The following is a 16,464-nucleotide window of genomic DNA, read 5'->3' on the forward strand; positions in this document are numbered from 1 at the left end:
GTGTTGGAGCAGGGAAAAATGTAAAACATGTAGGGCTGCGGCCCTCGAGGACCAGGATTGCCCACAGCTGGGTAAGATGAACCCAAAAAAAGGAAAGAATATAGGGACAAAAAAAACTACACAATTCCATGAAAAGATGAGCAAGATGTAAAAGTAATTACTATATATTTCCAGAGGGACAATTTATGATGGATAATTATGAGAATTTTAAATATTAAATACTGCTAAATTAAATGACACCAAGTGCTAAATATTTCAGAAGTCACAGTGAGATGGCTGAACTGAAATGTAAAAAATGAACTATTCTCTCACCTCAGTTTGGAGCAGAAGTAAGTGAAAATTTGAGATAGTCTTCTTGTTTATACCCAGGAACTCCATCTTGCTTGTTAAGGTGTTAGCCAGTTCTCCAATCTGAAACTACATTTTTACCATTACAATATTAATATGTTCTACAGGGAAAAGAAGAGCATCTGTTTATAGTGGGATAGCGGAGCTTACCTTTAGCTCAGGGGTCTCCTCCTCTTCTTTGACGAGAATTTTTGGAACCAATAAATCCTCAGACTTTTCTACCTCCCTGTCCTCTTCTTCTGCAACACCTTCTAAGACTTTAGGAGGTGCTAAAAACACACAATAAAGGTACCCAGTTAAGCAAAAACAAAGTGGAATTCTAAATAMTGTTGTCTTTTTAATACCATCATGCATGTGACTCCACAGTTGTGTAAWCACTTCAACTCACCCGGCTCTGTGTTGTCCAGTAAGTCTGAGCCTTGGCTGTTAGAATCGGGGCTGGCAACACACGGGAAGACAGTTTTCCACCTCTTCTTCTGTAGCAGACCAAGAGCTCCAGCAGCTTCTTGACTAGCTTCTGACATTGGACTGGAGCCCCCTGCACTSCCGTCACCCTCTTCAAGCGCCCGAAGCTCAGCCTAAAGAACCAGATGTTAACATAGAGTTACATCCAGGTCATTTCTCACTTTGTGCAGAAAAAGAGCAGTATAGGTAGATAAATAAGGTACTAATGCAAGTTTGACAAAACAATGACCATAAGATCAGCAATCTCATTCAAACATAAATCAAGTGGTCAAAATAATTAAGAGATAATGACAGCTTCAGAATAAYCCCTGACAGTTTTTAAGACCATTAAATTCCCCACCTTCTTCCTCTCTAGAGCCAGCTCCAGGTCCACTGTGTCCTCCTCTGGCTCGTCTTCACAATCAGAGTTGTTTCTCGACATCTTCTTGGTGCCAGCATCTTTCTGGACTGTGATGGCGGAGTCCAAATCCAGAAAGGGTATAGAAGGGGATCCAGAAGGCTTTACACCCTCTCCGTCAGAATCCAAACTGTTCTCTGTTTCATCCAAACCTTTAAGCAACCGTTTCCTCCATTTTTCCTCTGCTTCTTTAACTTCAGAAGGGATCAGTGGACCGAGGAGGGACGCAGCCACTCCCTGGCGCTCCTCCTCCTCACTTGTAAGACCTACAACACTTTCTATTACCTCCTGTTAGACAAACACAAGTATATTTGAACTTAGATGGGCGGGTCTGTGAAAAACACAGAAACAAGACTCACAATAACGCACACCTAAATGAAACTTGCCTTCACTTTGGTTTCCACTGGGGCTGTTGGCGTTGTGGMAGGAGCAGGATTTTTCTCGGTATAATAACCTGTGTGGGCTGAGCCATTTCCATTGACGCTGGTGATACAAAAAAATAAAACACTCCATTGTCAAGCAGAATTCTTCTATTAGAATTAAAATAAAGAATTTGAAAAGCATCATTTATTAACATGTTATTACGTTATAACAACGTGTTATTGCATGTTTCAAACATAAAGATGCAGTTTATCTCCTACCTGTTTGCATAATGACCCAGGCTTTGCACCTGATCAGCTAAATAGTTTGGCAGTTCCCAAGACACCTCATTGGTCAGAGTGTTCCAGTAGTAATAACAACCAGAGTTCTCGTCCCATACTTCCTGCCAGTCGCCCATCTCCACACCCACTGGAAAACAAGGACACAGACTTTGAGTTGTGTTGAAACAAACGGCGGYGTAATTTATTAACGACTTCTCACAATAACTCTATATGCCAATTAAGTTTAGCAATTAGCAGAATCTTTAAAAAGTGAAAACATATTCAGATTATAAAATGTACTGTTTTGACCACAAACCCTCTGGCTCAGGAAAGCAGATATTACAACACCAGTTCTTGTTGAAAATAAAAATCTTGAGCTTCAATTTCAATACGAGTTGGTTTAGTAGAAGAGCTTAATATTCTTTTTGTTTCTCTACACTCAAATGTTTTATTTTTTAAAATCAGGGTTTGTGAACTGTGTTCCTCACACCAGATAAACCAGCTTTCCCAATCACTCTCTTCAGGCAAAAGTTAAGTGACTGCAATGAYTTACAAATCATGCAAGGATTATTGTTACTATAAAACTCAAAAATGTGTTATTTTCTTTGCAGCACCTTGTATAAATACTTGTCTGCAGTCTGTGATTGGCTGTGGGAAAACAAAAGTAAAAATAGCTTTTGTGTAACAAGATCTGAATTGACTTTAACACCTGGTCAATAAAATATGTTTTAGGGGTAAATGTCAAAATCACTGGTTTGAAAAACACAACACCTGGCAGCTATTGCTGTTTAACTAAGGTATCTGCAACGTGAAACAACTTTAGCTGAAATGATGGTACCTACTATACACTTATTCTGAAAAAACAGATATGACAGTTACCTCCAGCTAATGAGTACTGTGTATTGTACTCAAAATCTGTGCCTTGTTGATCCTGTCCGTCCTCCGCTGGCTGCTGAGTTTTACTTTCAGGTTTGGGTGGGGCAGCGTTTGGAGCAGGAGCTGCTGCATCATCTGTACTTGGCTGAGTTGTGATTGCATCGATTTCCTAGAGTGCCAGAAATTATAACAAACATGGGTTGGGTTAATACATTTTCTTCCACAGAAAACTGCATTCTAAGCTTAGTTGAATATACAAATGTATGTGTTTTTGCATGCATCACAACTTAAATACATAATATTTGATATTATATACAAGGTGATTGTTTTGGATGTGATTTTWAATTAGTTCTGCCACTTTGACAGTGTAAAACTTAACATAAAACTGGAAAAGCTCTTCAATGACCAATAAGACCTATGAACCTATTTGTGACAATCATCAAAAGGTTAATAATTAGTACTAACCTAATTTTTACAAGAAAACAACTCGATTAGAGCTGCATTTATTTCTTTGCTGAACTGAACAAAAAACTCTTACATAAAAGATACTAAAAAGCATGAAGCAACCCATCATGACCACATTGGACTCACAGCCATGAAATTGGCCAATGTACTGTCGATGTCCGCAGGCTGGCTTTGTTGAGAATGAGCAGCTGAACGGTTTGCAGCATCCTCTTCGTCGCTGTCCTCATAGGCCCCAAGCAATGACAAACCCTCTAAATGAAAAAAGAAATACAAATTTGTTCAACTCAGTAAAAAAAAACGTGTTTCACGAGAAGCATATATTTGAATAGTTTTAACTTACCTGTGGCTTTTACTGTTGGTGCCTTCAGGCTGGTGTGTCTCACAAATCTGTGTCCATCACCGTCCTGTTCATCTGCTCAGAAAGAGTCAATAATAAGGTTTAAATGTTATTTGTAGCTGACAACAACCTTAACAGACATTCACATGGCTAGAAACAGATAACCTTTTAGGTTATTGGCTTACATTCGTTCTAAATGCATACAACATTTGTGTTAATTAGGTTTTGGTTGATTGAACCTGATCTTTGTTATTGTTCTATTAGCGGGCCTGCTAACTACAAGAGTTGTGTTTTTTTTTAATCGCTAGCTTAGCACGCTAGCCTTTACGATACTCTTTAAAATGGCAGTTTTAATCAGAGAAGAATAAAAGTACGCAATTTATGAACCGGTTTGCACCCAGTGTAGACTAAAACTCCGGTCATATAAACTTATTTATCTTTTTATAAACAAGATGGTCCATTTTTCAGGATGTAACCTTTTAGCTCCGACAGTTAGCCCTGAGCTAACACGCTAACTGTGCTAACATGTTGCGGACAGTACCATCGGATCCTGAGTTCGCTTCTTCCCTTTCTCCTGTAATCCCACCGCGATTCCCGGGAGGAGAGAGCTGTAGGATCGTTCTCCGGCCGACGGCTCCTCCTGCGAGGCGACTTTTCTTTCCCATTACTATTGTGATGGAGTGTTCCTAACGTTCACGCTCAGCTACTCCGTTCGAGGCAGGCACACTCAAAAAAAAAAAAAAAAGGAACTTCCGGCTAACAACTTCCGGTTCACGGGGTCATATTTTTGTTTGCCGTTAGCTAAGTAGCTAATGGCTGTAGAAGGCGTGAATCCTCAAATAAGCCAGAATATTCATACGTATTTCGAAAAGTTCTTATGGTTGGTGGTTCTAAGCAACAGTAAAAGGGTCTGTTTAGGTGAGCAGCCGGGGCGTAGCTAAACAAAACTGACATGGGAGGTGAGGAAAATGGATTTTGCGGTTCTTGAGCAGAGCCACCCACTGATGCCGGAGTTGAAGGATCCACCACAGAGTCAGCAGTTCACAGGGCTCCAAGGAGGACCAAAAGCCCGCACCAGTAGCGGATCAGACAAGATGGGGGCCGCGATGGGACCGATTCTTCACTGGCTGCAGGATGTAGCGGCTGTGACTCTCCTCAAAGCCCGGCGAACATTACTCCAGGCCGCCATCCTGCTCTGTGCTTTGGTTCTGCTGCTCTGGGTGTCTGTGTTTCTCTACGGGAGCTTCTATTACTCCTACATGCCCACTGTGAGCTTCTCCACTCCTGTGCACTTTTACTACACCTCTGATTGCGATGCCTCGCAGCCAGGTCTCTGCTCCTTCCCCACAGCCAACATCTCATTCATGAGGAATGAGAGAGACCAGGTGATGGCTAATGGTCAGCCTTACAGAGTGTCACTGGAGCTGGAGATGCCCGAGTCTCCGGTGAACGAACAGCTGGGTATGTTCATGGTCAGGATGTCTTGTTACACCAGAGGTGGGAAGATTGTGTCAACGGTGGGTCGATCCACGATGCTGCATTATCGCTCCTTCCTTCTGCAAACCCTGAACACTTTGTGCTTCTCTCCTCTCCTGCTGACCGGCATGGCTGAGCAGAAGCAACTCATAGAAGTGGAGCTCCACTCGGATTACAAGACAAACGCCTATGAACCCACGGTCGGTGCAGTCCTCCAGATCCAGTCCAAACAGGTCCAGATCTACTCGGCTCAGCTTCGCATCCATGCGTACTTCACTGGCATACGGTACCTTTTGTACAACTTCCCCTTGACGTCCGCAGTGATCGGCGTCGCCACCAACTTCGCCTTCCTCAGCGTCATCGCGCTGTTCGGCTACCTGCAGTTCATATGGGGCGGGCTCTGGCCTCCGGATCAGGTCAGAGTCCGGGTCATGATGGGAGACAACACTCGCATCCAGAGGAGGAGAGAGGAGGCTCGGAAGCGAATGGAAAGGGAGAATTCGCAGAAAGAGCTCTGCGCTCCGGCAGAAATTGGATCCGTGGATGGGACCTGCGGTCCTCAGGGAAACGGCACGTTAGCGGAGATGTCATCAGAGAACCCCTCTGTAAAGCCAGATGCCTCTGAGGCCGAAGCTCCGGATAACAAGGAAGAAGAGTCTCGTGATTCTGAGGAGCTAGAGGACACCGACAGCTCTGACGTGTTAAACAGGAGCCTTCCATCTCCGTCTGGAGAGACGTCGCTTCGCCAGAGACCCGGGCCTTGGATGAGTCTCTAAATCATTTATGCATAATAAATGTTGCATATCTACTCCTATCTTTGGCACCTTAAACACAGGTCATCAATCAYAGACTAAAACAACCCCACAGTTTAATGACATTTACATGCATGCACTATTTTATTTAAAAATTAGTTTACCTCGACCTTTGTTTTTCTGTTATGAAAGCACTGTTACAAGTCTTATTTTTGTACCAGTTGTGTGTTGCTGGTGCTCATATCATGAGGTGTTACATTCCAGTTCTGACATGTCATCAGATATTTGCCAACAATTCAACACACCCTTGTTTAAGTCAGCTGAACCTGCTTGTATTTTGATGTTTGCATGGTGGTATTTCCTCTCATCACAGCTCAATATTAAATAGGGCAAAGTTTTAAAGACTTCATGCTAAATTAATTCTAGACAGTGACTCTCTTCACTTGTAGGTCAAACGTGGTTCGGCTTGAGGTTTTCGGTGGTGCGCAACTGAAACAAAACTGCTAAAGCATGTGACTTCTCGTTTATCAGAAGTTTTTTCAGAGCGATTTAAATTGGAAATTTTGTCCAAGAAAAAAAGGTTCGTTGTTACAAATTCCCAGAAAAAAACAAACGTCGGTACAGAAAAATACCTTTTGTTTCTTCCTGTAAATCTTACGTTCTGCATCAGTTTGTGACGTGAAGCTTGTGTAGATTTACACAGTCACTTTGCAGTTTAAMATTTTTAAAAATGTTAATTTTTTTTTCATTACCAGTAGAAACRAAGCATTTTAGCTAAGTTATGTAGGTTCGTGCATAAGTGTCTGTATTTAATGAGTAGAGAAAAACGAGGATGGTGAGTTTTGAAGTCGATGCAGTTGCTAAAGCAGCTGAGTTCTAACAACGCAGGTCTTTAGTGGTGTTTAACCCGTAACTTCAGAGGAGCTTTGAAGATAAGTTGTGTTTTTGGTAGGTTATGTTATGGATGCAATATTTTGTACCAAAGATATTCTAAGAATTGGTGGTTCTTCTGAAGATACATGAGCACATTTTATTTATGCATTAAAAAAGAATAAAAGAATAAACTAGTGGCAGCTGTCTCTCATTGAATTATTATCTTTAGCTAAAAGGATTGGAAATTATCTTTAACACCCGTACTTGCAGACTTACAGAGCTTCTTATTTACAATGACATTTTGAGATGTCTCCAAAGAAACCGATTTATTTGATAAATACTGTTGAAATTAAAGGCCTAACATTCCTTGAAGGAATGCATGTTACTTCTTTTGATGTCAGAGTTTTAGACCAATATTTCACTCATARTGCTGAATGAACAGGTTTGCAATTAAAGATCATGTGATTTTGTCCTTCAACACACAAGTCCACACACTAAAGCTTGGTTTGCACAACAARTTAGAAGGATTTTTAGTCATAAAACCATTTTATTTTGTAATGACGCTGTAAATGCATGGTTTTGTSTATGATATAGGGTTGAGCAATATCATACTCTGTGCAATTAATCGTCAGAAAATCTTTAATCGATTGTTTTTTGGCACTTGACGATTCATACGATTAATGCCAGCAGGCAGATTGACTGCAGATGTCTCTGGTCAGTCCATTCGGTGCTCCTCTATGCTTCAAATATGATGAACGTTTTAAAAAAAGTTCCTTTATTTATCATAACCCCAGTTTTACTTAATCAAACAACACAATTTAAAAATTGATGTATAGCCTGAAGTCTATACTTTTGACACAATTTGGAACAGATTTATACGGAGAGCAAATCTTTCTCACTAGAGTGATTTAAATTGGTCATATAAAAAGGACATGCAGGTGTCCAGAGACTTCAGGGGATTAATCGTCATATTAATCGTTATCGGCTAAATACCACAATTAATCGTGATTTTTTTTTTTTTTTGCCAATATCGCCCAACCCTTTTATGGTAGCACAAAAAAAAAAGTTTCCAATGTGTTCAACACAAAGCTGAGGAAAAAAGTGGAAACAAATAAATTTTAAATTTAAATCCCAAATTTTCAAAATAAAGCAGATTTGCCACACTTTTAATGTCTTGTTAAAAAATGGTCTAAAACGCCTCCAATCACATCCTGCAAAATGGCACTTATTGTTGTTTAGAGAACATCTTTCCTGGTACACTGGGGGAAAACAAAACCGCCTTCATTATCTCTTTCTAACCAGAAGCTTTTGGTGATGATATTAAGGTCCATTARAAGTCTTTATTCAAAACCACAGCTCCAATCCATCAGATGAATTATGCATTTGTCAGGATAAAGAGTGCAGTCAGCGACTTCCACCATCCGTCATTTCTGTTCCAACCTCGGCTGTTTTTAGTCTCAGCAGGTACCGGAGCTATTTCAGGCTGCACTGACGTTCTTTTTAACAATTCTCAGTGCGTGAGAACTCCCAGGTGTCAAATTGTGACTTAATGTTATCACGATGGCACAGAAACAACCAAACACTTTGCTGAATTTATCAAGTAAAATACAAACCAGCTGTTACACGTGTGTTATAATACTTGTAAAATTACATTAAAATACTGCAAGAAATCCGTCTTKCGCTTGAAGATAAAATGACTAAAACTTTGGCTTTGTTCATGGCATGCTAAGTAAAAGTCTAAACCTAATCTTGTACATGCCACAGTTTTAGAACTGTTTTATTTTTTGTGAATCATTAAAGTACCTGTGACATGCRYRTTCTTCAAATATACAAAGTCAAAGAAAACATCTTTATATTTAAGAAACTTGACATAATACGMGTGRTTTTACCTATTTTGTCCCTTAACTGGCATATTTTCTTTTGAACTTGGCTCAGCCAAAATGAAACAGGAAGTGACATCAAAAGGGAACTCTTTAAGAAAGAGAACTCTCTGGTCTTTGTTTATTGAAACATTATTTTTTGATTGTTCACCTCTGTCTGGTAGTGATTCAAAATGATGTGCAGAAACATCAGATTCTTCTCTACAGTCTGTCTTGTTAGCAGTTGTAGCGACGCTCTGTTCACATTCAGACATTCCCCTTCGACATCACTTCCTGTTACTTCTCATGCAAGTATCTCAACGACTGTTCGTCTCAGCAACATAAAAATAGTTTTGCAACATGTCATGAGTGTTGTCTTTCCAAAAATGAATTCAAATTWGTGACAAAAAATTGACGTCACARGCACTTTAAAGTATTTGGATGAAACCAGATGACAGTCTGAGTCTGAGCCCCTCGTCACAGCTGAAGCTCTCCTTCTTGCTCCTGATCCTTTTGCTTCTCCTCAGGCTGGACCTCCGCCGCCTCATCGGCCGTCTCGCCCCCTGCTTTCGTCCCGTCCTCTTCCTGTTCGTCGTCSGTGCTGTCGGCCCAGCGCCCGACCCTTCTGGCTCCCTCGCCCACCACCGGGGCGTTGACGCAGGGATTGTGGTCGTATATGATGAGTTTCAAGCCGTTCAAGTGCGACAGGTTTGGGAAGCATCGTATTCTGTTCCGATCCACGTCTATAATGGCCAGAAAGTGCATTTCCATCAACACCGGTGGGAACTCTGTCAGCAGGTTCCCCGCGAGCCAGATGCTCCGCAGCTCCTGCAGCTGTTTCAGACCGCTCGGCAAACTGCGGATGAGGTTGTAACCGAGGTGCAGGGTCTTCAGGTTCGTGAGCTCACAGATAACCTCGGGGAACTCCGTGAAGCAGTTCGTCTCCAGCCACAAAGTTGTAAGTTCCCTAAGATCTCGCAGCTCCCTGGGAAGGCAGTGTAACCTGTTGTTGCCCAGGTACAGGATGCTGAGCTGGGACAACCTGCAGACGGCCGGGGGGAGCTCCTCGAGGCAGTTAAAGTCCAGGGCCAGGAGCTGCAGCCTCCTCAGGCCCTGCAGCTCGGCGGGCAGGCTGCTGAGGCTGTTGTCGCTCAGGTAGAGCTTCACCAGCTCGTCGAAGACGCAGGCGGCGACGGGCAGCCGGCGCAGCTGACGGCCGCTCAGGTCCAGAGTTCGGTCCGGGGGCATCTCCTTCAGGTCCCCCACCATGAAGCGCTGACAGCGCTCAGAGGGGATGAAGGCGACGATGCCTCGCACGGCGTTGCCCATCTCTCTCGCTCAGTTCCTCTCGTGAACAACTTTAGATCGGTGCGAGACGAGGGTTGCGCTCAAGCAGACATCTTTGAGTGAGYTTCATGAAGTCCCATTAATGCTCCTCCAGCTCCCATCTGTATTTATTGATTTTTATGGAAAAAAAAATCTAATTAGCAACCATTCAAAAGCTCTTTGTAGCCGTCGGATCCAGCTTTCACATGACTACAATGTGATTTCAATATTTTATGGGCGAAGGTCACAATGTTGACTAAAGTAACTATCACACAGGTTTAAAACAAACAAAAAGGATAAAAGTAATTATGAACATACTTTCCGAGATCTTTCAGCTCATATCCACGACTCTCAGCATCCATCAGTCTGCCATTTGTTTATCCAACTTAATGAGCTGCAAATGTATTGTCTTCCCTGTGCTGATACTCCCTGGTGGTGTCCTCTCACTAGCTCTCAGTGGTGTGGAGCTCTGCCCTGACTGTCATGGCTATAGCAACCACCAGTTTCTCTCCTCCCCATTTGTGCCTAATGACTTTCCCCCCTTCTTCTCCAGGATGACAGAAAAGATGGGAGGGGCATTGTGGAGTACAACAGCAGATTAGGAATGAAATTACAGCAAATATACTTTATATTCTGCTCTAATCTGAGTGTTTCAGAGTCTGTAAGAAATGTGTGATATGTGCTTTATTGTGCACACTAAAAGCGGGTGGGTTACAAACAAGTCAATTTGTAAGCCAGTGCTGGGTCGAATTTGGACCGAGCCTGACCTGAGTGGTTTTAACTAAGTTCTATCTTTGACCCAACTACTGGGTCAAACATTTCAACACATTTAGTTAAACCAGTCCAAGAGTTTTAACCCAACAACTTAGTTTTTTTTTTTTTCAAAACAACCCAGCAGTTTTCAGTGTGCTGCATGTCACTTTTTTAATTAGCAAAGTTAATAAACAAGATTATGAGATATACTTCTTGCTCAAAATTGTTCAGTCAAGACAAACTGCAAAATAAGGATTTAATTCTCTATATAATAATAATAATAATAATAATAATAATAATAATAATAATAATAATAATAATAATAATAATAATAATAAAGTTTATTACTCATCTTTCTTTATAGAGCAGCCGCTGCATGTGATCTCGGCCTGCCGGAGGTAGGATCTGTCCATGCAATCTTGTATGTTGTCATTAGGKTTATTTTCTAACCAGATAAAAGGGAAAGGAATTTGGTTTTCTTTATCAGAGGGGCCAATACTTGACCCCTGTCTGCTTTCACTCACTGGAACACCATTTATAGCACTTCCCTGCTTCCACTCACTGGCAGGGCCTCTCAAGTACAACTCAGACAGAGGATGCAACTATAATTTATTCACTCAGAAAAGCTCATATTTGTGGTTAAAATACTTGGAACTAATTCTTTTCTAATTTGGGCAGTGACCGTTATAAATATATTTCAGTTTAATTAATTTAGTTTTAATTTACCAAGGAAGTACCAATTAGTCCCGGGTCTTAATTATCTGCGCTGTCTTATAAATAGACTAAACACACATAGAAGTGATAAACTACTGGAATGATGTCTTAAAATACATTTTTTACAGCAGATCATAAAGATAAAACTCAAATGCGTAAAGGACCAATCTTAGTTTCTATTATTATTATTATTATTATTATTATTATTATTATTATTATTATTATTATTATTATTATTATTTACCTCTAAACAAAACATAATGCAAAATAGCATGAAAAATATCACATTAATCATCACATAACCAATCAGATGTTTATAAAAAGACCTTTAAAGTTTTTTTTTTCCTTTAAAGTTATTATGGTGACATTTAAAGTGCACTACTATATGTTTACACCAGAACATGAAGTTATGGCTGGGGTTGTGAAATGTTTTCACGTCGATATYTATCAATGGACACCACTACAGAGATGAAGCGGTTAATTCTCGCGCGGTCTGCGCAGGCTTCAGGTTTGTGTACGGAAGTGGTCAGCGGGTTGAAGGTCAGAGAGTAAAGGCTACACTTCTTTCGACTGGAAGTATACACAGCCATCTTGGATCTAACGAAGCGAAGAGAAATTGATGCGGTGGGGTTATTTTACTTACTAACACTCATGTCAAACGAGTTATTAGAAATGTAATCTCCCAGCTGGAGCTTTTTGTTGAGTTTCGGTTCCGTTTCGATTCGTAGCAGGTCGTTAGCATTAGCATTAGCTGTGTTTGTTGCAGCTTGCTTGCGAGCGGAGCGTAAAAGTTAGCCGAGCGAACAGACAGCTGACTAGAAATACGAGCACAAGAGGAGGTTCATTACAGCCATATATTGACTGCTTCTTAATCGCTAAGTCGTAGTGATTTGTAACTAAAAGGTTGTTATGTTCCCCCGACCATCTCAGTGGCTCAAATTATGCTATCAGAGCACCTAGCATGCTAACCATAGCCTCTTAACGTCAAGTGTGTTGGCTAACCTGTTAGCATTGCTGCTGTTTTTATTCACAATCAAACTCTGAGATTAACTCACACAAACACAATCTGAAGATGATCAACTTGTTTTGTTCGTAGCTATTTTATTTTAGGGTGCTCTGATTAAATTTATCTACTATTCTGTTATGAAAGTTCAACATCTTTATCCAAATTTATAAGTTTATCAACACTTCTCAAGTATTCTGCAAAAATATTGATAGTTCCCTGTTAATTTTTTTTATTTTGTTTCCATTTATCCAGAATGCTGTTTCAGTCTTTTTAAAGCGATCTTGTGTAATGTTTCTTTGAGGTTTCTGAAGTCTCTTTAAGATTTTTTTCACATATTTAGTCGTTATTTTTACTTCAGTAATTGACCATTTTGAGGAAAAAAAAGTTTTCCTGTTTGTTGAGCTGCCTATCTGTGATCTGTGAATCATTTTGGCATTAAAAGGCTCCTAATCTCAAGAGATGAACCACTGTTGAGTCTGCACATCTTAGACAATAATAACCTATTTTAAAGTTGATCTGTAGTCTCTTTGTTACCAGCAGCTTGTCCTAAAAACATTGTTTTCAGGTGTGTTTATGTAAATCAGCTTGAAACATATGTAAAGATTCTACCAAAATAAGCGTGTTTAATTAAAATGAGAAAAATGTTGATGCAGCCAGGACCTCCTTATGTCTCTTATCTATTTTTTATTTCCCTGATTTCAGTTTTAATAGAGTTATCACTTTCTCTAGGTGACAAAAGGCATGTTTGGTGCTAGAAAGAAATTTCCAGATTTTGTCGAGGTAATCGATAATGACTTCTCTGACGATATGTACTACAACCAGCCATCGATGTTTCCACATCGATCGGACAAAGATGTAAGTTTTGACCTCATGCCTACGTTGTTCAGTATTTTTCTCTTGTTACCTACTATGCTGCTTCATTCTTAAATCTTTCATTCCAGATACTTTCGTCTCCTTCACCGTCGTCGTCTGGTCAGCTGTCACAGCTTGGTCCAAGTTTGTACGGTCCACAAAGTGAGTGCTTGCAGAAAACCTCATGCGTTATTTTTAAAAAGGACAGTTGTCACCAAAAATGTGTGACAATGAGTTGAAGTGAAATGACCATAAAGTGCAAAGATTCCTGTCTTGGTTTTCTGACAGTTTTAGGAGTTTATCCTGTCTTTCTTCTTGTTTTTCTCGCTGCAGGTGCAATCGGTTTCCCCGTTAGAAGCCTGGGAAACAGTACACCTCAGTTAAACCGAAATCTAACACAAGGGACGCAACTACCAAGTCATATCACCCCAACAACAGGTGTTCCCACCATGTCCCTCCATACACCTCCATCACCAAGCAGGTGTGTGTTGTTGCTGTTTTTGGAACATTTGTCTTGTCAAAGTGAAAYAACCATGATGCTGGTTTTACAGGGGGACGTTACCCATGAACACGAGGAACATACTGAATCACTCTCAGGTTGGTCAAGGCATTGGAATAAGCAGTAGGACCAATAGTATGAGCAGCTCAGGGCTTGGAAGCCCCAACCGCAGCTCACCCAGCATCATCTGTATGCCCAAACAGCAACCAGCACGYCAGCCCTGCACCATAAGCAGGTAGATATATCTTGTTGATTTGATTTTGTGGAATTCTGCTGTAAAAATATACATTTCTTAAAACAAAGATTAAATCTTATAATTCTCATCTCAAGAATAAACATCTGTACGCTGCTCCTCTCTTCTGTTTTGCTTCTGTTTTGTCTTTGCAGCATGTCTGGTTTTGGTATGAACCGTAATCAGGCTTTTGGAATGAACAACTCGTTAGCAAGCAGCATCTTCAATGGCACAGGTTGGTGGAGTTGTAAAGTTGCGGTATGTCTAGTTTACAAAAAACATTTATTTAATATGTTATCTCTTACTGAATATGTTTTTTTTTAATTTTTCATTTTGCTTTCAAGAGCAAACTACTTTTTTTCTATGATATGAAACAACCATTAATTTTGCCATTAAATGCGTATGAAAAATCAATCTTTTACAGGATGTTTATAACTCATACTCTATAATAAAACTGTAATATCAACTAGGAATGCRTGATATAAACGATATACGGTAGAAACGATATAAATTTGTCCTATGATAGAGATCTGTTGTCTACCGGTCAACCGCACATTATAGATATCTGCATCCATTGGATGGATTAAAGTTAGTGTGTGTGTGTATGTTGTGTGTGTGTGTCCTTGTTTTTCGTACATCGTGGGGCCCAGTTTTAAGGAAAACGCAGCATCGTGGGTTCCGGGTGCTACTTGTGGGGCCCAAAGCCTGGGCCCCACAACTTCAGAGGCTGATTTTGGGTGTGAGGGCTGGGTTTAGGACCAAGGTGTGAATTGAGTTTAGGTTAGTTTTAGGGTCAGGTAGGTACCTGTGAGGTTAGCCTTAGGGTTTGTGGTCAGGGTTAGGATATAAAATTACCAAAAAATGAATGGAAGCCAATGGACGGGCCCCACAAGGATATAAAAACAAGTTTGTGTGTGTGTGTGTGGTGATATTTGATTTAACCAGGTAGATCTCCCTTAAATTTAGATTTTTATGGGAGACTTTAAAGTGTCCCTTTAAAAAGGAAATTTTAACGTCTAAATTTTTTTACCTATACATATTTATTCCACTCAATTAATGTGTGATTTATTTATTTTCTATTATAAGTTTTATATCGTGATATATTTCGTTACCGCCGCTCATCATAATGTATATCGTGATATGAATTTTTTGCCATATCACACATTCCTAATATCAACCTTACAGTTTTGTAAATTATGTTTTGTTTGACTATATTCTGGGGATAAAAAGGGCAGACATTATAAGATTTATTCTTCTTCTGCTACCTTTCATTTTATTTAGATTTTTGATTTGTGTATTTTCTTTGTTTTTTTTTATTGTACGCTATTTTTTAAATGAAATGAATCAATTTTTTGAATTGAAAAAAAAAAAACAGTTGTCACATTGATAAACTAAAAGAAGGTAAAAGTGTATTATCCTGTTATTGCAGATGGRGACAGTGTAATGGGACTGGATCTGTCAGACTTCCCTGCTTTAGCAGACCGGAATCGGAGAGAAGGAACCGGAAATCCAGCACCGTTGCCCAACCCACTGGCTGGACGGGCTCCTTACGGTAGGTCATTAATATTTTGTTTTCATCTCTGTGTGTTATATCTGTGAAGGTATTATCTCACTGGGCTGTGACAGATGAAGAAAAGTTGTGACTCAAAATTGTGAAAAAATAAGCAAAGTTTTGTTGCAACCTCAGTAGATTCTGAGGGTTTGCCACCAAAGTGCAATATAAGCTGCTTAAATGGGCTAGGTAATGTGAGGAGGGCCATCATCCAGGTTAGCTCAGAGAGYCGCTCCTTTGCATCAAACAGTCAGTTGAGGTGGTTCAGGAATCTGATTTTGGCAAGTTCAGCTGGGGCAGACTCAGAACTTGTTGGAAAGACTGCATATCTTTTATGGCCTGGGAACGCCTTATGGTCCCCCAGGTGGAGCTGGAAAGTGTCCTTGGGGTGAGGGACGTCTAGTTCTCTCACTTGAACCCGTTGTCTAAAGATAAGTGGTAGAAGCTGGAGATGGAGCTTGTACATCTGTATTCCAGCTAGGGTTGGGTACGGAAACTCRATTCYGGCATGGCACCGGGGCGAACATCATCGGAGGTAAACAGACCGAAACACAACTCTAACTTCGGTGCCTCAAAGAAAGCTGTTACATTGCGCCCTCTGGTGTTCACTGTTAACAGTGACAGCCTCGGCACACAATGCATCTCTCCAAGTGAGYTCCACAGCCGCTCTGTCTCTGAACCTCCTCTCCGGTGGTTCGGGTAGAAGCGAGTACAGCACGCTTATGATTTTAATGTCAGCAGAGTTCTGCCCGTGGATTAACTCTTGGATTGACTGACAGCAAATTTCCTCCTGGTGAGAGCTGCTTTTGTTTAGGAATACAAGCATGCGGCGTGATATGACGACGGAAAATAAAACTGCCTTTTTGGTGATCGAAAAGGCAGAACTTGTAAACACTTCCTGGATAGAGGTGAAGGAGGATTCAAACAAACTGGCTGCCCGCTGTTAAACAAGCATTTAGGTATAAACAGCACATAGATAGATAGATAGATAGATAGAGCGGGTAAGATAAGCATTGGACACATCACCATTTTTCTCAGTGA

General features: G+C 40.6%; 4 protein-coding genes across 5 annotated transcripts in view; 2 read left to right on the plus strand and 2 right to left on the minus strand.

Annotated features, from left to right (window-relative positions):
- The window catches only part of fnbp4 (formin binding protein 4), a 10,852-nt gene extending 6,582 nt beyond the window's left edge, over window positions 1-4,270 (minus strand). Inside the window, exons 1-10 of one of the 2 annotated variants that reach the window (XM_014005609.1) lie at window positions 4,071-4,270; window positions 3,533-3,604; window positions 3,319-3,443; window positions 2,731-2,896; window positions 1,852-1,999; window positions 1,597-1,693; window positions 1,154-1,498; window positions 737-926; window positions 499-617; window positions 313-417 (exon numbers count right to left, since the gene is read on the minus strand). In XM_014005609.1, coding sequence (XP_013861063.1) covers window positions 313-417; window positions 499-617; window positions 737-926; window positions 1,154-1,498; window positions 1,597-1,693; window positions 1,852-1,999; window positions 2,731-2,896; window positions 3,319-3,443; window positions 3,533-3,604; window positions 4,071-4,194 — 1,491 coding nt within the window. In that variant the 5' untranslated portion in view covers window positions 4,195-4,270. The remainder of the gene's footprint in view (window positions 1-312; window positions 418-498; window positions 618-736; window positions 927-1,153; window positions 1,499-1,596; window positions 1,694-1,851; window positions 2,000-2,730; window positions 2,897-3,318; window positions 3,444-3,532; window positions 3,605-4,070) is intronic. The other variant, XM_014005610.1, reaches the window with a different exon arrangement.
- LOC106515691 (seipin) lies at window positions 4,208-6,827 on the plus strand. Its single transcript, XM_014005613.1, has one exon. It carries the CDS (start codon window positions 4,498-4,500, stop codon window positions 5,779-5,781), a length of 1,284 nt encoding a protein of 427 aa, XP_013861067.1. The 5' UTR covers window positions 4,208-4,497; the 3' UTR covers window positions 5,782-6,827.
- An 811-nt stretch (window positions 6,828-7,638) lies between these two features.
- On the minus strand, window positions 7,639-10,824 carry lrrc10 (leucine rich repeat containing 10). The gene is made up of 2 exons (XM_014005614.1): window positions 10,134-10,824; window positions 7,639-9,937 (listed from the first exon to the last, which is right to left on the minus strand). Exon 2 carries the CDS (start codon window positions 9,816-9,818, stop codon window positions 8,967-8,969), a length of 852 nt encoding a protein of 283 aa, XP_013861068.1. The 5' UTR covers window positions 9,819-9,937; window positions 10,134-10,824; the 3' UTR covers window positions 7,639-8,966.
- A 965-nt stretch (window positions 10,825-11,789) lies between these two features.
- The window catches only part of cnot2 (CCR4-NOT transcription complex, subunit 2), a 9,072-nt gene continuing 4,397 nt past the window's right edge, over window positions 11,790-16,464 (plus strand). The window contains exons 1-7 of the mRNA XM_014005617.1: window positions 11,790-11,906; window positions 13,018-13,143; window positions 13,230-13,302; window positions 13,474-13,621; window positions 13,692-13,874; window positions 14,027-14,106; window positions 15,301-15,423. Of these exons, the coding sequence (XP_013861071.1) occupies window positions 13,030-13,143; window positions 13,230-13,302; window positions 13,474-13,621; window positions 13,692-13,874; window positions 14,027-14,106; window positions 15,301-15,423 (721 nt within the window). The 5' untranslated portion in view covers window positions 11,790-11,906; window positions 13,018-13,029. The remainder of the gene's footprint in view (window positions 11,907-13,017; window positions 13,144-13,229; window positions 13,303-13,473; window positions 13,622-13,691; window positions 13,875-14,026; window positions 14,107-15,300; window positions 15,424-16,464) is intronic.

The sequence above is a fragment of the Austrofundulus limnaeus genome, unplaced genomic scaffold (genome assembly GCF_001266775.1).
Source record: "Austrofundulus limnaeus strain Quisiro unplaced genomic scaffold, Austrofundulus_limnaeus-1.0 Scaffold31, whole genome shotgun sequence".
Taxonomy (NCBI): Eukaryota; Metazoa; Chordata; class Actinopteri; order Cyprinodontiformes; family Rivulidae; genus Austrofundulus; species Austrofundulus limnaeus.

Excerpts from the sequence above, each read along its gene's own strand:
- LOC106515691 (XM_014005613.1), top strand. The coding sequence starts at position 4,498 with ATGGATTTTGCGGTTCTTGAGCAGAGCCACCCACTGATGCCGGAGTTG.